At 36.4% G+C, this 20,754-nt stretch overlaps 4 protein-coding genes across 20 annotated transcripts; 2 read left to right on the forward strand and 2 right to left on the reverse strand.

Annotated features, from left to right (window-relative positions):
• The first annotated feature begins 263 nt into the window (after window positions 1–263).
• On the forward strand, window positions 264–6,906 carry LOC143153512 (phosphatidylinositol-3,5-bisphosphate 3-phosphatase MTMR4). 6 transcript variants are annotated; one of them, XM_076324806.1, is made up of 16 exons: window positions 266–521; window positions 598–732; window positions 1,662–1,976; window positions 2,051–2,237; window positions 2,304–2,482; window positions 2,561–2,756; window positions 2,917–3,107; window positions 3,215–3,410; window positions 3,490–3,675; window positions 3,807–3,971; window positions 4,199–4,449; window positions 4,642–4,884; window positions 5,050–5,347; window positions 5,472–5,573; window positions 5,693–5,877; window positions 5,998–6,906. In XM_076324806.1, exons 2-16 carry the CDS (start codon window positions 674–676, stop codon window positions 6,311–6,313), a joined length of 3,069 nt encoding a protein of 1,022 aa, XP_076180921.1. In that variant the 5' UTR covers window positions 266–521; window positions 598–673; the 3' UTR covers window positions 6,314–6,906. The 6 variants fall into 6 exon arrangements, with proteins under 6 accessions (XP_076180922.1, XP_076180921.1, XP_076180920.1 ...); XM_076324805.1 differs by having other exon boundaries at window positions 266–508; XM_076324807.1 differs by having other exon boundaries at window positions 264–732; window positions 5,053–5,347.
• On the reverse strand, window positions 6,828–12,536 carry LOC143153513 (gustatory receptor for sugar taste 43a). 9 transcript variants are annotated; one of them, XM_076324811.1, is made up of 8 exons: window positions 12,363–12,536; window positions 8,833–9,034; window positions 8,521–8,737; window positions 8,110–8,443; window positions 7,909–7,980; window positions 7,564–7,838; window positions 7,293–7,451; window positions 6,828–7,204 (listed from the first exon to the last, which is right to left on the reverse strand). In XM_076324811.1, the coding sequence occupies exons 1-8, from the start codon at window positions 12,424–12,426 to the stop codon at window positions 7,049–7,051; spliced, it is 1,479 nt and encodes a 492-aa protein (XP_076180926.1). In that variant the 5' UTR covers window positions 12,427–12,536; the 3' UTR covers window positions 6,828–7,048. The 9 variants fall into 9 exon arrangements, with proteins under 9 accessions (XP_076180926.1, XP_076180927.1, XP_076180925.1 ...); XM_076324812.1 differs by adding an exon at window positions 10,538–11,516 and having other exon boundaries at window positions 6,828–7,451; window positions 12,363–12,481; XM_076324810.1 differs by having other exon boundaries at window positions 6,828–7,451.
• On the forward strand, window positions 11,996–20,339 carry Pa1 (PTIP binding protein Pa1). 4 transcript variants are annotated; one of them, XM_076324820.1, is made up of 6 exons: window positions 11,996–12,349; window positions 12,433–12,593; window positions 12,673–12,892; window positions 18,215–18,308; window positions 18,536–18,637; window positions 18,720–20,323. In XM_076324820.1, exons 1-6 carry the CDS (start codon window positions 12,281–12,283, stop codon window positions 18,773–18,775), a joined length of 702 nt encoding a protein of 233 aa, XP_076180935.1. In that variant the 5' UTR covers window positions 11,996–12,280; the 3' UTR covers window positions 18,776–20,323. The 4 variants fall into 4 exon arrangements, with proteins under 4 accessions (XP_076180935.1, XP_076180938.1, XP_076180936.1 ...); XM_076324823.1 differs by lacking the exons at window positions 11,996–12,349; window positions 12,433–12,593; window positions 12,673–12,892 and adding exons at window positions 13,700–15,200; window positions 17,991–18,127 and having other exon boundaries at window positions 18,720–20,339; XM_076324821.1 differs by lacking the exons at window positions 11,996–12,349; window positions 12,433–12,593; window positions 12,673–12,892 and adding an exon at window positions 17,991–18,145 and having other exon boundaries at window positions 18,720–20,338.
• On the reverse strand, window positions 13,803–17,900 carry LOC143153517 (protein I'm not dead yet). Its single transcript, XM_076324825.1, has 8 exons — window positions 17,196–17,900; window positions 16,741–17,121; window positions 16,585–16,646; window positions 15,767–16,079; window positions 15,096–15,238; window positions 14,871–14,965; window positions 14,327–14,610; window positions 13,803–14,245 (listed from the first exon to the last, which is right to left on the reverse strand). Exons 1-8 carry the CDS (start codon window positions 17,337–17,339, stop codon window positions 13,961–13,963), a joined length of 1,707 nt encoding a protein of 568 aa, XP_076180940.1. The 5' UTR covers window positions 17,340–17,900; the 3' UTR covers window positions 13,803–13,960.
• Window positions 20,340–20,754: the final 415 nt, after the last annotated feature.

Raw genomic sequence — 20,754 nt, forward strand, 5'->3', positions numbered from 1 at the left:
TGCTATCCACATGGCGTATATATGTACGTGTAAGTCTGAGTACAACGTATGTCATCTTGCTTCTTTTTCTTTGTCTCGGCTAGGTAATAAGTATTTTTTTGTTCTGTGAAGTGAGATGTTAAATATGAGCAATTGTAAAAAAAAAATAAAATATTAATAATGTAGTAACCAATGAAAAGTCGACTTCAACGTTCTCTATGGAAAGATTCGTACATTGGAAATCGTTATTCAGAAAGGGTTTGAGCAATGGAAAAGCGGCTTGATTTGTATTATAGACTAATCTGTCAGTGTAACTTTCACATCGGACTGGAGGAGTATCGTAAAAATTAATTGGAAATCGAGTAATTCGTGATATTATCGTCTCACGAGAAGAAAAGAGAAAAAAAGCAGTCGTTTCGATTGGTGGATATTGTGTTGCGATGCTAGCCATTTTCGCGAACTATTGTAACGAAAAATAATCGCGTTTGAATTGAGCTCGCGTAAGATTAGTTACAGAGTCGTTCATCCCGTAAGCTATCTGCGTACGTCCTAAAGAATCTAAAAGATCTACATACTCGACAAGATCGAAATCAACGGTATCGTATCTCTTTCTTTAAGGGGGAAATGGATGGTCTCCCCATCGAGTAATGTCCTTATACTGTTTCTCGTGTAAACGATTGTCTATGGATTTTGTATGAAGTATCAGAACGGTCATCGGATATCGTCCATCGCGGAGCAATTTCGCAGTCCAAGGTAAGACATCGTTACTCGCTACTTATTGTTTATTAGAAAAATTACAGGATTTGTGATTGCCTTGCTTGAAAATGTTTTGCTTGTGTGTTTTAACGTTTCTGTTCTGACTGACGTTACATATAATTCCGTTTAATTTGGCAATCGTCTATATTGAATCACGTAGAATTAGTAGTGTCGCGTGCGGTTGTGAATGGGTATACATAAATTTAGATATACTAATCCAGCAGAACTCTAAATTGCATACGTAAATTTTGTTTATTTACGATTTACGGTAAAATTGCTTTTTAAAGCATCATGAAAGTTCTGGTACCATTGAAAATATAATCGAAATGCACATTCAATTTTTTGTCGGGATCGTTGATTCTTTAGGTACTCTAAGAGAAACTACTACTTTGCGAATTTGCTTCCTTTCTAAACAATTTTCATACGTGGTATATTGTTTCAGTATGATATAAATCGATAAGTGATAACAAATTTTCGTGGCATTCATTCTTACTTCGCTTAAATCGTATCGATGACACATTTGCTTGTGTATTTTTTGTTTCGTTCGTAGTGGTCGCGAATTTATGACCATGCAGTCGCGATTTGCGTGAGCGTGTTTTTACATAGTATGCTCGTCAACCGGCAGATTGTGAACGACACTACAACTATTTGTAAATTTGCGATGACGTGTACTGACAATTACGCGAGTCCATTAAAACATCGAGAATCGATGTATATGATGCAGTTGTGTCGTTGAGAAAATCTTCACATCTATACAATATAATGTTTGACATACGTGTAGTAGTTAAACTACATGATTTGATTTGAGAAGTTTGAGTAATCTAGCCACAAATTGTATACATAGATGATGCGAGTAAGGTATGGTCCACGAATAAAATTTCTCACATTCAAAAAGAAGAATGAAGTTTCTAAATGATATGTCACAGAGCGGAGATGGAGAGTTCCGAAGAGCCAACAAGTTTGCAATCTATATGTCATTTACATGTTTCGGAATTGTTTCCAAAGCATACACATCTTGAATGCGAAGATCAAACGCTTGTGGTTCCATTTACTCTTTTGAGTGGAGAATCCATTGTAGCACTTGGACGTACATCTGATGGAGTGTTGGCTCTTTCTAACTACAGACTTTATTTACAATTAAGTCAAACATGCTACAATATCCCACTTGGTTTAATAGAACAGCTAGAAGTTAAAGAGATTTTCTTCTTACATATTGGTTGTAAAGATGCACGTTCTCTGAGGTATGTTTTTATTCCATTTAGGTAAATTACATCTTTTTCAATAGTGTCAAACTATTTACATTTTAACATTTCAGCTGTGCCTTTTCCACAAATGAACATTGCTTAGAATGGTTCAAGCGACTACACAAAGTAACTTACCCTCGTAAGAGCATAGAAGATATATTTGCTTTTGCATATTATGCTTGGTCGATTGAGGAAGGCAATGATTTTACCAAGTTTAGAAAGGACAATACTTCCTATACTGCTACTTTTAACTTGGAGGTAAGTAATTCATAGAATACATTTCAATTTAGACAAATTCAATTATATTTTGTTACTACTTTTTAGGTAGAACGATTAAAATTTAATTTACACGGTACATGGCGTATTAGCCAAATCAATCAAGATTATCGAATGTGTCCATCATATCCACCGCTACTTTTGGTTCCTGCCTGCATTTCCGACGAAATATTGGAAATTGGGGCCAAGTTCCGCAGTTCTCGTCGAATTCCTGCTGTCGTTTGGAGGTATTACGAAAAAATAACTTTTGTATTCCTCTAAACAAAATTGTGTTTCCTTAAATGCCACCTCTCTTTGCTTTGCAGGCATGTAAATAATGGTGCGGTATTAGCGAGAAGCAGTCAACCAGAAGTCGGTTGGCTCGGTTGGCGAAGTCCGGAGGACGAGGATCTCTTGAAAGCCCTTGCAAATGCATGTTCCTACGATAAAGAATTAACGATGATGGATTCCATTCCTCATTCTGATATCGGTGATGATGGTACCACAACAAATAATACAAAAGTGGGTATCGAATATTGGGCCACATTATTAATTGACAGTAAAAGAGATAGTTTAAAAGAGTTTAAAATAGATTCTATATTCGTTAGAGATTTGGCAACAAAAATTATAAACGAATTCGAAGCGTTTAACATTTTTTTGAATTGTAATGCATTATTTATAGAAAGTTCTGATCGTGGACGCCAGATCGTACACAACCGCCGTAGCAAATAGAGCACGTGGTGGTGGTTGCGAGTGTCCTGAATATTATTCCAGTTGCGACATACAATTCATGAATTTACCAAACATTCATTCTATACGGAAGAGTTTTCATGCGTTAAGGCAGCTTTGCGCATCGGATGCTGCTCATCTCAAGTAAATGAATACTTTGTTTCGTGATATATTTCGTATTGATCATATTTATCATCGATGAATTTCTTTAAAATACATCTCTGATGACGGTTTTTTTTTTGGTTTTGCAGCTGGCACAGTCTTTTAGAAGGAACACGGTGGTTACAACATATGTCTGGATTATTACGGGCAGCGGTGACGGTAGCATCTGCAATAGAAAGAGATGGTCGACCAGTGTTAGTACATTGTAGTGACGGCTGGGATAGAACGCCTCAGATAGTTACTTTAGCGCAGATCCTCCTTGATCCGTATTATCGAACTATGGAGGTATGCCGAAGGTACTCCCATTTTTTCTTTTTGTTCATTACTGGACAGTCGTTTCGTTACTCTGTTTTATTGTCGTCAGGGATTCCAAATCTTATGCGAGAGAGAATGGTTAGACTTTGGACATAAATTCGCGGATCGTTGCGGACAAACAGTTGGCTGTGAAGATCCGAACGAACGATGTCCGGTATTTTTGCAGTGGCTTGACTGTATACACCAGTTAACCCATCAATTTAAGAGTAGTTTTCAGATGTCTCCGACATATTTCGTGAGTATACTGACATAGTATGCATTTACTACTTTTATCCGTACGTACATAAATATTCGAAACATGTATCACTCCGTTTTTGACGCTACAGCGTTAACATCGATTAACACCAGTGACTCGATTAATTTCAGGTGAAATTAGCACAGCATACGTATTCGCAGCTTTTCGGCACATTTCTTTGCAACAGGAGACAAGAAAGGCTACAATTGAGAATACGGGAACGTACATTTTCAGTTTGGCGCTTTCTGAATTCCAGTTCGTTCGTAAATCATTTGTACTCGCCTGTAAAGAATCGAGTAGGATATTTTTCGTAAATTTGTATTATAGTTGCTTATTTTATTTCATTTAATGATATTTCTGGTTCCTGTTCTAATTACGCTATTTTTTTGATTCCGTTATATTTATATCTCGCATATATGTATATATATATGTATATATATATATACACACACACACACATATATATATATTTTTTTTTGTATATTCAAATGCATGTGTAACTTTGATAATTTCTTGTTATCAGGTATTATGGCCAAGTTGCAACGTACGAGACCTTATTTTATGGTCTGAGTTATATTTAGGTTCTATGGAATCTTCTCTTGATATTACGGATGATAAACAAAGAGCGACAATGATAGATATTGAAAGCGGTGAGAGCGAAGAACCGCAGGAGCAAATGACCAAAACTCGATCGTACGGGGACCTCATGCACGCTCCGGATCACGCGGCCTACCTTCATCGTAGACTCAGCGATCCAAGTATTTCGGTGGAAACGTAATTGCTGTTATTGCTTTTTATATGTAGTAACAGATTCGGAATAATGTAAATAAGACAAGAGAACAGAAAGCAAAAATGCCGCCATTTAATACCATATTAATGATGAATGGCGCATTACGCATGTTTTCTTCTCTTCGTGAAAATTGTACTGTGTATTGTATGATCGTATAATTGGTAACGCTATTACAGAAAGTTCGATTCTTTGACGCTTGACGCAGAAATAGTGGAAAAGGTTCCAAACCATACCGTAGAATGTAAGATTGAAAACGAGGAAAGGAATACATCAGAGAATGAAGACATATCGAAGCAATTTAACACGACGACTCAAGTCTCGAATGATTCACCAGCAAATCCATCGGTCGACAGTTCAACGGACACACTAATACCTAGTAACGATTCTGTACTCGGAACAACCAGTACCGATAATGAAACGTAAGTATCATATTCTGTGCAATAGAAACGAGGTCGAATTTGATAGTGCACTTTTTATACTTGAAACCGGAGTCCGAGTACGAGTTTGAATTTAAAACAAATTTAAATTCAAAGCCGATTCAAATCCATGTTCGATTCAAACAACAAAAAGTTTTTATCGAGCAGCAGATCGCAAAAAAATTCGCCGCAAGACATCGTTTCGCCGTGGATTGAGACCAATATTAGCGGTCGAATCGTTTGCTCCTGCAGTCACAACTACAATCATAACCTTAACGAGGGCAGTGATGTTAGCGATACCAGTGCGCCGCTGATGTCAAGGACACCTAGCAGTGTTTTCCCGGCTTCTCCAACTCGTCAAGATACAATGCCAGATAATCCTGATAGGCTGGACGACGTCGATGGTCTTCCCATTATACATTGCGATGTTCAGATGCGTGTGAAAGAGATTATCATGGGGCATGAGGTACGTTATATATATTTCGGTTCACTTAATATAAACAGGAGATAAGAGAAAAACAAAAACGTTTGTTGGACAATTTCACGAGTCTGCGTGCGATTACGGTGTTGGCTGTCTTATTGCTTTTCAGCTAATTAACGAAGCATTAAGGAAGGAATTACATAGGACGAGGCTGGCTTTACTCAAGCAAGTTTGTAATCATAACGCGGATACTGATCGCATCGACGATATCGTGAGTGTTTCTAAAGACGTCACTGAAAGTTTCTCAGGAGGAGAATAATTTTTATTCTACTTATTAAAGAATAATCCAGATAATTCCAGAGGAAAAGGAAAGTATTGCTCATGTTTCAGGGATCGTTACCCGATTCGGTAGGAAGTGCCGGTGATCACGGAGAGTCGTTACCATCGGACATGTCTTGGGAAGCGGTCGAGGATTTGGGTCCAGCTCCTACTCTGTGGGTACCCGATCATGCGGTGAATCGATGCATGGGCTGCAACACGGAATTTTGGCTCGGAAGGCGTAAGCATCATTGCAGGTAGGATCGGATGTCTCTTATGAAATCGATATTCGTACGGTGGTTGATTTACTATGGTGGCGTACAATTACAGTCTAATGCTACATCAGCTGGTTTATCATCGTCTCATTTTTATTGTAGATGCTGTGGCAAGATTTTCTGTGCGGATTGTTCGGAAAATTCGACACCGTTACCTAGCGAACAACTGTACAATCCCGTAAGAGTTTGCAGCGATTGTTTCTCCCGGATTCATCGACACACAAGCCCCTGTCAGTGCAGTGCCCGCCATCAAAGTAAAGGAGAGAACGACACGGATCTTTTGTCAAATTCGGAAAGCTTGATGACTTGTCAAAGACCGAAAGGTTTAAACGTGACAAAAGACAGCTGTTGCGATAACTTGTTGCAAGTTGCGCATCAAAAAACACAACCAACGGTCACAGCAGCCACGGTAAATTGAAAACACGCGAGGGAGTACGAGAAGGAGCAACGCAGCATTCGGTTTTCGATTTGGTTTTCGGCAGGACGATGCTCGGAGAGTATTCTTGTCTCGTGTGGTTCCAATACGCGTGATTATCGGGTGTAGAATTCACACGCAGAAGATGTGTCGTAATTCGATATGGTACAAGTGTCGCATTATCGCCACGCTAGATTTTCTGAGCGATTCAATATTTATTGCTAGTGTAATAATTTGTACGAAGAAATGTATAGCGTCAGAGAGAAAACGAGTCAGTATACGAGGTGTTGTATATACGTTAGGAGTAACTTGATCCAACGAGACACCTGGCTTCTTCGAACGAGACTACTCAAGTTTCCCCGTTTTTAGGAAATCTTCTTATCCTCATGAGGTACAGCGAGACGAGGCCGAGGAACGTTTTGGATAGGCTGTGACTGATGTCTAGTTTTAGACACTGTACGAGGTGCGCTCTTAATTAATTGTCGATCGATCGATGAAACGACTCGTTAATTAGTAGTTGGATTACGATACGAGAAACCTGTATTTGTATATTGCCGCTGTTTACGAGAATTGGAATATTAAATGTCATTATCGTATGTGATCGTCTGTCTACTTGTTGCTCACTCGTTTGATACGCGCGCACACATACACATACACACACAGAGAGAGAAAGAGAGAGAGAGAGTGAGAGAGAGAGTCTCAATATAGAAATGTAAAACAACTTTTTTTGAAACAATTTCACAAGGCGGTCTTCAATGCTGTAAAATTTTGAAATGACGATGCAGACTTCAGTATTTGCGTTGCGTTTTTTATTATGTCAACGTCTCCCTTTGTGTCGTCCGCATTCTGGAACTGTATCAGTATGACGAGATATGTTGTCACCGCTCCCGCAATCTGAAACACCACGGTGCGTGTACATACTTACGTATTCTCTCGCATGCTTCATTTTTCTTTTACGCGCGAATATCTTGTACGTTCTTACCGACGTTATCAATGTTCTGTCCAAACAGAAGAGTCCGCACGCTGAAAATTCAAGAGGTCGATGTAACAATTGAAGAGAAAATATTTCCAACTGTTGTCGACCATTCATTTCGAAACTAGAGGATAGTAACTGACTAACGAGGATCGCCGTTCTTTTTCCCTGGAACAGAACATTCCTCAATACCCGATTCTCGTGTTGAGCAATTCGAATCACAACGACCGTCTTCACGATCTCCTTTCCTTTCCCTTCGTCTTTTTTACTTTCTTCTTACCTCTGCGACAGTGGAGTAGCTCGGTTGCACGATTATCAACATCCTGGTTACGTGGAAGATACACCACATACACTGTACCACCAAAAATATCCATTCGTGCTCCCCTCCTGCTTGTAGGATCAAGAAGTAGGGTGTGATGACTAGGTGTAATAGGCACGTGACGGTAACGGCCAATATCACGATACCGAACGTACTGTTTATAAGAGAGACTGCGTCGCAAAGCGACGAATGTACTGTTATCAATTCGGATATAGTGTTTACGTAAATTTCGCTTTCTGTAAATAGACGATACATAAAATTTGACAAATCATACAATTCAAATTCTGTCGGAGTAGACTTACCCACCGTTTAAATTTCGAAAGTTTCGGCAACTGCCCAATTCGAACGTTTGTTTGCGAACATCGCCGATTGCTGTTGCTACACGGTTCGCCAAAGAGACGCGTTTGATCGATAGTAATTTTATCGTTAGTTTCGATCGATACAATATACAAACTTTAAACGAGCCTAACAAGTTGAGTCAAAGAATGCGATTTCTACTGTATTTACCTGTTCCAACATATTTTCCATAGTAATCGGTCATGCTAGCGTTATCGAACAGATTCTCGAGGCTGTTGTTCAGTTTGATGAATCTTTGCCCCACGTTGTACGTTGAAACGGTGTATTGGATTTCCGTCGATATGATCACGGTGTACATAAAATATAGTGGCGTATAGTTAACGGGACCTTGACCGATCATTTCTTTGTTATCTTTCGTTTTACGATTCCACGTGTAATAATCGAGAATCGAGTTCAACCACAGGTACCCAAGGCTGCACGTTGTTAAGCAAATTGTGAATCTCCGAGAGCTTTTCGTCGATGATATACCGACCTTTTTGTCTACCTGAAATCAACATACGCGATCGTATTGATTTTACATAGTAAAACAACAGAGTTGGAAAAGTATCGTTACTGCTCCACCTCGACTAATTTGTTTAAGACGACTTGCAGGTATTTCCAGCGAAAAGGTGAGCCAACGATGCAGACCACCGTTAGACTCATCACTCCAAGAACATCGCTACACGTAGCGATCACCGCTGTTCGGGATTTCAGTCTGGTGCTGTGCTCCCATCCATCTTTCAGATCGCGCCACAGACCCCAAATCTCCATACCGAGGAGTAACATCAGCACGCACAAACTACGGAAACAATCGACCGATCAAACGTGTTATTAATCGAATTGTCGCGCGTTCAAGGACACGTATCACAATTGGTTGTTATCGAGCTCTGTTACCTGTAAACAAGGTCGATGATGTTCAATCGAGCTTGACATCTTCCGGTATTGGGTGTGATGAATCTGACTGGAACCAAACCGCACAATTTACCAATGTAATATATCGGGAAGCTTGCTCGGTAGAGATCACTTTGCGGTGTATGTTTATCCTTTCTTCCATCCGGCTTCACCTCGTTATCCTTCGTACTCTTGGGTCGATTTTCTAGAAGCATTCGAGTATTATTTTCTTTTGTAAATCGTTCACACGATTGTGTCCGAGGGATTTGTTCTATCTTTTTTTTTTTTTTTGTTTTCAGAACACGTGCTTAAGTTACAGACCACTACCCTGGGAAAGTAAGAAGCATTCAACAAGCAGACTATTAGATTTTCGCTTGTACGTTTCATAGGGCATGATCTCAATGACTAAAGACAGTCTAGTCGTTGTTTAATTAACCCTAGAGTAGTCTGGTGGGGTTTGACAAAAATATTGTTTCGTAACTAATAAGAGAACAGCACTCGACACATGCCTTTTTTCTAAACATACTTTAAAAATAATTCATTATGGACGTGCATGAATTCATCAATGCATCGTCGGTATCTGAACATATCATACGTATGGGACAGGGAAGAGACAGTGGGGTCTACCGGATCCCCAGTAAAGCACTGATGTGTCTTATTTCGATTAAAATACGGTTACTGAAATTTATATAAATCTATTCAAGCTTACCAACGAGACGCGATTGGTATTTATTGATTATTCACACGATATATTTATTATGAAACATTCTTACGTGTTTACAGTTATAGTAAATGGTACAGATGCAGCAATATATATACGATACGAGTGCAAGTATGCATGTTCTATCAGAGAAGAAATATATTTTTATATAATTTTTGTGTTTGACGTCTAAAAGTTTTTTAACACGTTCGCTACCATGAGTCATATATATTTCTGATGCGCCAATTCTCGTAAAGTATCTAACGTTGCATAAATACGTACATACGGTATATGTAACAGCGATGATTGTCTATTTTATGTCCGTATAAACAAACGAAGGTAAAACTATAGATCAGTGTTACATTATGAGGGATCATCGCGTTCACATTATTCGGTTGGCCTATGTAATAAATTTTATTTGTACATAATCAGAAGCATGCATTATTTTAAATAAAAATAGAATACAAATGTTGCGTGAACGAACAGTTTCTCAACTAAATTGTGGTATCAAACGTGTTATATGTTTAATTTCAAGTTTAATTTGTTAAATCACTGGTCTCCATCTTATTCTAGGCACCTTTCAATTTTTATATTTTTTCCCCATTACTTCCCAAATATATTTTACCTTTTCATCTTTATTCGAAAGTTATACATCAATGAACAGCTTGTTTCGTTTACTACATTATTGTACGACCGTAATTTTCTAACAAAAGAACCTATCGGTGATACAAAGAAGTAAACACAGATGCAATCTCTATAGAAGCTAGAAAATAATGCATAAAGCATTTTTTCCGTTAGTATATATATTTGTAAGAGCTGTTAGTTACAAAATAGCAAAGTATAAAGAAAAGAACGTATACGAATTATGTATCATTTGTATTTACCTAAATACTTTTGGAGTTAGGCAGACCCCACCGGAGTAAATCATGTTGCAATTTTTAGCCAGACTATTGAAGGGTTAACCAACGCTGCTTCGGTGGGTAAAATAACAAATGTTACTCAATTTACTCGAGACGTTTTGGATGTCCACATCGTTCCATTGGACGTGCATTGTGTTTGCAACGCGTGTGCAACTTCTCTTTTCCAAACGCACTCTGTTTTCGTCGATACTTAGAATAGTCCTGGTGAAGAACTTATCTTTCGGTCAAAGCTCGATAAACACGAAAAAGGAAAAAAAAAACGAGAGACAGGAAGCTCAAAACACAGCTTTATTGACCACTTCACGAATACTCGATCTTTACGATCTGGATAAATTTTGACTCTACTTATCGCGAATAAAAAAGGAAATACTTCTCCGATATTTACGAGGGCGCGAGCTTCTCGTTCTTTTTATTGTTACAAGTATCGCATTCTTGCTCCGCTAAACCTTAGTCACGACTAGTTTCATTCATCCTTGTCAGATTGTCGAAGATAATTATCGTTGATTGTCGCGTTCTTGACGCGATGTTTATCCTTTTGAAAAACAACATGTTCCCCGTCGTTGGTCGATAGTAAATTCATCGTATTCACTGGTACCATCGAACGACTGTCGTGCAGGATTATTGGAAAGTGGACAATGAGTTAGGAGTAATATTGAAAAATTGCAAGGGATTTGACAAAATAAAGTAACATGAAACGCGTCATAGAAATGAAAAACTAAGGTCGCAACACGAGTAAACAATGTACTTTCGATCTCTCGTTGGTTCCCTTCCTCCCACTCCTTCTTTCTGAACAGTCTACTTTCAATCATCGTCGTGTCTTGCTCGATGAAACTTCGCGATAATCGTTCACGATGATATCGCGATGTTTGCAACGATATTTGATTAAGCTGCACGGCGTGGAAACCGTGGGAAAAAACAGTCGCGTCCATAAAGTCCGCAGTTGTCGACATTCAACACACGTCAATCGATCGTTTAATCTACTCGTTTTCCGTTGATTTTTTGTATGAATCATCGGTGTCGTATTTTCTTGGTCTTTCTTTCCTCGTTGCGTTTATAGAACAGAGAAACTGTTTGAATAAAAAGGAAAGAAATAGAAATCGCGCCATAAGTTTGTCAAATATTATATGTTCATATCGACAGAATGAGCGTATTAACCGTGAAAGATGAAGCGAACGGGAAATACATATTTCATTCTGTATATAAAGTAACATTTCTTTTTTCCTCATTTTAATTCATAAATACGCCTTTCATTTTTATTGGTACAGATTCATATTATTAGAACCTTAGATTAATCTAACAGGCCTACAGTTTTCAAAGTTTACAAGTTTTCATTTATTTTCTGTAGTTAACAAAACATTTCTGATTCATTACTTCAATTGCAATTCAGTCGAATAAGTTTCTTTGTTTATTAAATTGATGGGATTTACACGTTCTTGAAATAATCGTATACTTGAGGAAACTAACAGATTTCTACTATACTCGAATGATGTCAAACATTTGAAATACTTGATAAAGCAAGATTCCGATTGATGTTTAAGACAGTCGATAATTTCGAGTATCTCCAAACAATCAACCTCTTAGTTTAAATTCATCATTTGCGGAAAAATTGAAATACTGGTTTAGATTCGAGTCTCGATTGTAATTTGAAATTCGAGATTATCTCGGCTCAGACTTTTTATACACCTTTACTGTTGGGAACCAGAGAGTTTAAGAATAAATCCCCTAGAGGGAGGAATCACCTTCGAGGTTATGTTCGCTAAGTTTTGGTGTTGATTTCGGTGTTGTGTGTTTAAAGCTAGGACATTAACCAAAACGTTTTAGCATTCAAAAGATGGAACGCAACGAAGAGGAATGGTCGTTAGAATGTTCCGACGATGAGAAATATGAAACGGATGGAAAAGTAAGCGACATACCGTGCTTTCTTCCTGCGCACTTTATTCGTTCTTCTCTCTCCTTTTGTGTTTGCCTTTCGTTCATATATAGAACGAATGGAGCTTGAAACCAGACGATATATTAACGTTGATTGAGGCTCTCGAAGCTAGCAACAGGGTTTTGGAGCTTGAGTGGAAGTGTCCCGGTAGAAGAGGTCCATCTCCTGTTCTTTCAAACAATAGACAACAAGATAGTGGCTCACAGGAATACAAGTAAATGTCTAATATTGTGGCATATTGTGATTCTGTATTATGCTTTCTGGTTCTTTGTTTACAATTTTCATTTTTCCAGGACACAAGAAAAGTCTGACTTTGATTTTATGGATGAAATGTCATCACCAAGATTACCTGTTCGCAGAATAGGAGAAAGTACTCCAAAGGGGAGTGCGAAAAAGAAAACGGCTAGTTTTAATGGTGTACTGTCGACCATGTTGCGGCATCGCAGATTAGAACAACAGGAAATTAATTTGAGTCCAAAAAAGACCGAATCATCTGTATCCAAAACACAACAGGTCTAACTTTATTTTCTTTCATTGTACATTAATTTACATTTGTACGACTTATTTGATGGTTTTAAAGACTTTTTTACTTTAAACAATTTTATACAGTTTTTTCAAAAATTTACATTGATTATTACATGTATATAGTTATAGGGTGTCCTATTTTAATCTTTAACTACGTATATTTTGAATGGCACATGGTAAATTTTCTTCCACATGTTAATAATGTATGATAATACGAGTTTGATCATATCAAATGTTGCACTTGAAAGTCGTGCAATTTATGTCTTTTAGTACAAAATTTTCTCAATATATATTTTCTCTATGATCTTTGAATTTCTTATGGCTATAGAAGACAACTTAGATGGTAAGTAACCATTAAAGGTAATGATAGACAATCAAAATAGTGTATTTATACATTTAAATCGATATCAATTAATTATTAAGATGTTAATAATTGTCTATTGAGATAAATCCAAAAAAACTATTTATGTATGATATGGTTAAGCTCATATCACAACAGTATGTCAAAAAAAATGTAAATAATCTTAAAATGAACTTCATACTTTTGCCCAGCGACCTTTCTACTTGTACATTTAAATATCTACAAAGTTCTACAAAGAATGGTGTAGCAGCTATACTTAAAATATATGATATAGTTTTATAAAAGCTATTAATATTTTCAGAAGGTATACTTTTAGAAATAAAATTTCATCTGTTTTTAAATTGTTGGTGACAAAGATACTTTTCGCAAAAAGTTTGTTTATCCTTAAACTACACTAGGAATAATTTTCAATCTCAATCTCAATGATTTTGGTATTAAAAATTCTTCGTCCAAATCAAAATAGTTCTGTCATTCAGTTTTGCAGCACTTGTTAGGAATATACATGTAGATAAAAATGTTCTATCTGAGATATTTTTCACAGTTTATTCGACTAATATATGGAACAAGTAATATAGAAAGTTCAAAGCATAAAGTTAGTTTTAAATTTTATTTTGGAGATATTTTTTTTCCAACAAATTAATTAATTAAAAAAAAAACAAAAATAAAACGAGGATTAGCTTACTAAATTTTACATTTCAATTGCATTTAGAATCCTCGGTTACACTAGTGTTTGTAGCCCACTTTGGAAATGTTGAGACATCGTAAACAAAGGAACCCCACACAAGGAAAGAAGTAACTGACACTACAATAGCATAAACGGAAGGTCCACAACCTCCTAGCATTAGCAATTTAGTTGGAATCTTACCAACAACGGATATGATTGCATTTGGTGGTGTACCAACTGGTAACCGAAAAGAGAAAGAACAGACTATGGTTGCTGGCACCATCAAATATAAAGGATTCATTTTCATTGCTATACTCTGCAAAAAATACAATGATATACTTGTTAAATGAGCAATTATGGTAACCACACACTATTCGTTTCTCAAATTAGGACTTACCATTTGAGCAAAAACTGGTAAAGTAATGTTTGCTATACCGACGTTCGACGTAAATTCCGTGATAGTACCAATAAATATGGAAATGAGAAACATAATCACTGGAGGAGGCAAGTGACGTAACGGTACCAGAAACTCTCCCATTCTTTTAGCCATGCAGGAAGCGATGCTGCCTTTGGAAATTGCGCATCCACCACCCAAAAGGAACATTAAACTCCAAGGCATTTTTGTTTGGATCACGTTCCACGTGATCAACCCTTCTGAACATTTGGTGGGTCTCTTAGTAGCTATGAACGCGAATGGACATAGTTGAGTTAAGCGGAAAGCAGGCCAATTTATGATCGGTGGATCGAGGGAGACACTGGACGTTATGCCGCAGGTAATTTCCGGTATCTCCTCGAAATGCGAGTACGGTCAGCGTGGGGTTTTAGTGGGTATCTCCGGGTAAGTGAAATCCCACACTACACCTAACTCTACTCCAACGGATCAGGAGAATCTTTGGAAGATTTCCACTCGTTAAAAAAAATGGCCAATTCTTGATACTTACGATCTCGACTAAAGAAATGAATAAAACTCGGATCTCTCGGAATAAAGAACATCAAGATGGAAATCATTATAACGGGTGTCGAATCCCGGATATCTCTGTAAGTAAATTTGCACTTATTAATTTAACGAGAGAGTGCAAATGGCGAGAAGATAAAAATTCTAATTCGGAAAGAGAGAGAACGTTAAAAGATCAAAGTTTAAAATTATTAATAGAAAAATATTTAACAAATCTGTTATCGCTTCGGACCATCCACGCACGAAGCCAGGTTTTCGGAATACCCAAAGAAATATACAAAGTATGAAAAGAATAGCAACTGCTGTTTGGTGAAAGGTAATGATACCCAATTCTTTATATTTCTCTTGTATAACCTAGAATAAATAGTAAGAGTAAATTGCTGCACGAAATAAGTAGATGATAACGAAAATCTGAGTAACAAGAGATGCAATAGTCCCCGGTTATACAAAACAATTTTCCTCAGTTGGATAAAGTGAAATTGAAATGGAAATAAAAATTAAAACTTGTAATTATTATCGTATCTCGATCAGACTATTATCAGTATATCGTTAGTGAATAAAACGGTGAATAAAAGAAATATCAAAATAAAAATTTTGTTTAGTGATTCATCTCGTATGCGTATGTGTTACATCGTTCTCATTGTCAGTTGCGAGTCAACGAACACTGGTAGTTCGAAACTCACTCGTTATCTTGTTCACTCTCGATGAATTCCATTTACTCTCCTTGCAGGGTAATATGAGCGAGGTTCAACTCGAAACCCGAGACAAAAAAGTTCGATTCGTGGAATAAAAAGGTTAGATCCAATCTAGTTCGATAAAATTAAGCGGATGCGGTTTTATTTTATATAACTAGGGATTACTGCTATCTAGACTGTGGGTTACCCGATTCGTAATAATTTGTCCTTCCTCGCTGATGGTCGCTTGTTCCGCGTCCTTGCTTTTCGGTCTGAGATATCCCATGTAAGCTATACGAAGATAAATCCACGTCAAAAATGAATTAATGATCATTTGGGGGATATTAGATATCATCCACTGCGTAAAATTAACGCCTCCGGAAGTTGGGAAGGTGCTTTCGAATATTCCTTTAAATGTAAGGTTGGTGCCTGTGCCCACGAGAGTTCCCGTACCGCCGAAGGTCGAGCAATATGCCGTGGCCATTAAATAAGCCTGCGTTATCTTCGTCGGTTGCGTTTCTCTACGATTTGACGTAAAAACGATGAATGAGAAATGTAACAATAAATTTATTTGTGACACAAAGACGAATACTGTATTGTACGGGTAACTAAAAAAAAAGATCGGGCCCGCAGTGTTTTGTATGGTTATTCAAGGGTTGAGTTTTTATTCTAGGAATTCTATGCGCAAAATCATCTTTGGATTCATTTTTGCCGAAAAGATTTCACCAATCCATCGATAGCACACTTCTTGGTTAGTGGATAAAATTCGATCTCGCGTATTTATTTTACCAATTTCATCTGAGACTGTTAACCGCCCAAGCCGGGGTTGCTCTCGCTGAATAAATATAAGCAATAGTAGGGTTAATTTCGTTTCAGTTATCCGAGGAAAAGTCGTTTCAGTTACCCGGAGAATATCGTATTTCTTTCTAAATGTTGATATGTATTTGCCATTGTTCTTTATTGTATTTCGTTCGTATTTGATTGTTTATCGATGCCTATCTATTCCTTTTCTTTTTCTATACTTACGGTTCTTGTTCCGGGTTTTTCGGATCTACCGGCAGTTTATCAAAAATTTTACAGAGACCAGCCTACATGCAGGTAGCACGGAGAAGGAATTAATTAGAAAAGTTGGTCTGCTTAGTGCCAAGGTTTGAATTAGTTGTAATGATTACAATGTTAAACCTGTTCTAATTCGTGGAGTACCGCAAATACAATTGGTACCATCATGGCGGTGGTTGCGGTATTTGAAACCCACATAGATATAATAGTGGTTACAACACAGAAACCGCCAAGTAATCTAGCATGGGTGCAACCAACCATTTTCATTACTCCGAGAGCGATTCGTAAGTGCAAGTGGCAATGTTCGATGGATACTGCAAGCACCAGACCGCCTATGAAAACCATTATGGTATCATTCATGTAACAGTTGCAAACGTCCCTTGTGCTCAGAATTCCAAACACTGGAAACAACACCAACGGGATAAGCGAAGTGATCGCCATAGGGAAACATTCCGTGATCCAATATCCAGCCATTAATAGGACTACGAATCCACATTTAACTTCCTAAGAATATCTTAAGAAAATTATTTCATAATTCACCGTCTGTGGGTACTTTATTTTTATTTTTAATTAAGTACCGGAATATTGTAAATCCAAATGAATGGTACCAAAAACATTGCCCATACTAAGGCAAACAGTATTTTCCAGTAGACCTTAATGAACTTTAATATTAGCCAAAAATTTTCTTTCAGCGTATTTGTTTCTTCTTCCGTGTCAGCCATATTATTTTAACCGTTTCACAATTTATCTCGTTCATTTGTTCGGTGAAATGCAAATTATATTCGTTTTCGTTTACACGATCTTAGAAAAGGCCATTAAATAAGTACTGCGATAAACCGCTTTCTTATATTTAAGTACACATTCTTCTTTAAAAATATCTCCTGTGGATACGTCTACACACGTAGCTGAACGTGAAATTATTAATCGTTAATTTGTTTCGTTAAGTTAAGCTACTTTTTTTAGCTTTATCGAAATATCGCACTATCGCATTGTTCTATTTATGTTTTGCTTCAGTTTAGTTCTATTTTACCATAGAAAGATAAATATTGCGTGCGTCGATATACGATTTAAATATCGTGTACCACACGTTGGTAAACTTTGCTCTTAGAAGTCGCATGAGATCATAGCATAGACGAGATACAAATAGATAAATATGATAAACGATTCAAAATTATATGTTATTGTAAATTATCTTCTTTCAATACACAGCGTTGACTACTAAATTGTAGAAAGATTATTCTTAACAGCATCTGGAACTACTAGCATAGATAAGATATGGAATAGACATTTCATCTTATGGGAACTGGTATCGCACGACGTGAAATACTGACCTCATAAATATCAATGGTTATAGAGCGACCCCTTTGTTTCAGAATGCTGAATCTAAAAACTACATATTTTCAATCAAAAAACCGAAGTCGAAATTATAAAAGTTATAAAACTTTTGTGCCAATTTTTATAGCAAACAAAACGACATTAACGAAAATAAATATTCGGTGTGAATTGAAAAGTTGAGAAGAAGTTTGTCGTTTGTATATTTTCTCTATTAATGGCGCTGTCGTCTTTCAGAGCAAAATGATATTCGTATCAATTTCAGAATATGGCGTTTACTTTGTGGACATTGTTCGAGGCAAGTTTGCTGTGTTTGAATGCTGTTTGTGTTTTGAACGAGGATAGGTTTCTTGCCAAAGGTGCGTTTCTTTATGGTTATTTTGTTTTTGTAATATTTCTAGTTCACTTATGTCAAATGTTTAATTTTCAAGTAACAAAAGTTATTGGTTATGTTATATTATGTTTGTAATCATTGCAAATATATCGTACTTTATTCGATGGATAGAGAATGTAACGATAGTGATAATTACCACTACGCATTGGTTAACATAGTGAATTCTGAAGTTTATTGTTTAATGTGTTGTAGTTGGCTGGGCATCTTGGCAAAATGTTCAAGGTTTTGGTGAACATCCTACATTGAAATCACAGATGTTGAACTTGATTAGGTCTATACGAACAGTGGCACGAGGTGACTATTTTATATATTCCAATATGATTGGATTTTTTCGGTGTACTACTGAATATTTAAACATATATGCTTTTTGTTGCAGTTCCACTGATATTCCTTAATATTTTGGTAATTGTTGTGAAAATGCTGCTTGGATGATTCATCTTTTAAATAAAAGAATAATTGCACATTGTGCGAAGCTAAAACAATCAATGCTGTACATAAACAAAATGATAAAATTTTATTATTTTTTTATATTTACAATGCAAACATTGTTGTTTGCTTAGCATAATGCAAAAATCAATTTTGAAAGGAAGTGGGTTTTCGTGCCTCGTTTACTAATATTGTACAACCTTTATATTTATCGATCAATTCCAGAAAGAGAAGTTTATCGTAAAATTTCAAGACTTCAAAGTAAATTACACACTATTTTATGTTCCTATGCTTTTATTTAATGGATCGATCGTAAAATTAATTTTACTTTTATGGTAGGAAGCAATTATGATCTATATATTCTTATTTGTATGTCTATTAACAACATAAGATTCATCAAACATTTTTTATACTTTTCAAGTAGATCATCAGGTTTACATTGGTGATCCTTTTTTAAAACTAATTTATTAATGTTTGTAATATTTCAAATTTTTGTGGCCCGAGTTTTAAAGTTCTTGTTTGAAGTTTCCAGGTATAAGTTATCAGGTTCTTCCAGAAAAGTGTTTTGTCATTCTATTGGTATCAAAGCTGACTTTGTCAAGAATCAAATAATATACTGCTACTGATAAAGATTCATTCTCATTTTATGAGTCATTGATTACCAACCACAGATTTTTTACTGGTTACTTGATCAATTATTTGATCTTTTGTGAAGCTAGTTGCAGTGAACACTCTTCCAAAAGAATACGGCGTATACTTGAGTCTCAAATGATATCCATTGGAATTAATATTTGATCTTCCAACATAGAGAATTCTTTAAATCAATAAAATCTAGTTTTACTGAAGAGTCCTCTAGCGGATCTAAGACGAAGTGTTGTTTTTGTTCTCGCAAGAATTTACTCTTTTTGTGTATAAAAAAATCCGCAAACACGAGTAAACCCTACTTGACTTCCGGTTAGGGAATGCTCTTTCTGAGGTCACGAATGTTCTCTCATGGATAATTTAAATCGTAAATCGAACGATGGTCATAAATTATCTTCAGCATCGTAGATGGTATAGGTAGTTTGAAACTTGTCTTCCTCCTTGTGTGTTTACGGACCATGTAATGGCGTGCACGGGAAACCAACGATTTTCCAGTAACTTTCTCCCCTTCTTCGCTTTCTCAGGGTAGAAGCATCTCCGTGTAATCGATGAACGAAGCGAGTGTTGAGTCTGTTGGGTATTCCACATGAAATTTCCTTTCAGATAAACAGTTTTCATTCCTTCAAGAATCTTTTATTTTTACATTGGTCATGCATCTGCATGTACATATACAACAGTCCCTGTCGTGTATGTAATTCTTATATCTAAAGTATTCAAAAAGTATTTAAAACTTTTAAACATGTATTGTTCAGTTAAAGATTCGTGTGAAAATATAGCCTCAACTAAATTATAAAGAAACTGTCACAGTTTTGTGTAAACTGATTCATTTCAGAATAAACTTAAGTAGCAAATAATACATATTCGAAAGTGTTCAATTCTTTTTAAATCACACTGTATCACTCATCGAACCAACGATTCAAATAGATCAAAATTTTGTTTATTTATTCGAATGAGCAATCATTATTTTTTACAAAAATTATAACTTATAACAATAAACTTATAACGATCATAAACAATGTCTCTTTAATACTGTCAAATTAGATTGCTTCGCGTAAAAAGGGTGTGCAAATTGATAAAAAGTTTAGGAGATTCCTTTGTTCTTAATCATCTATTGGCTTAGTCTGTTTATCTTATATTCTTCAATACTTGAGTTATTTGCTTCAATTGAAAGGTACTTGCTTTTTTCTCTGTACCTAACGTAGGTAATCTTTTAGATCACCTGGACAATTTTAAGATGCGCTCGATTCATGCGCAATTTCGTGTTATATTGAAAACTGTACATTCAAAGTTCCATGATTGATCCAGTTTCCACGTTTTGTTTATGCTTACGATTAATCCTTGAC

The sequence above is a fragment of the Ptiloglossa arizonensis genome, chromosome 12 (genome assembly GCF_051014685.1).
Source record: "Ptiloglossa arizonensis isolate GNS036 chromosome 12, iyPtiAriz1_principal, whole genome shotgun sequence".
Classification (NCBI taxonomy): domain Eukaryota; kingdom Metazoa; phylum Arthropoda; class Insecta; order Hymenoptera; family Colletidae; genus Ptiloglossa; species Ptiloglossa arizonensis.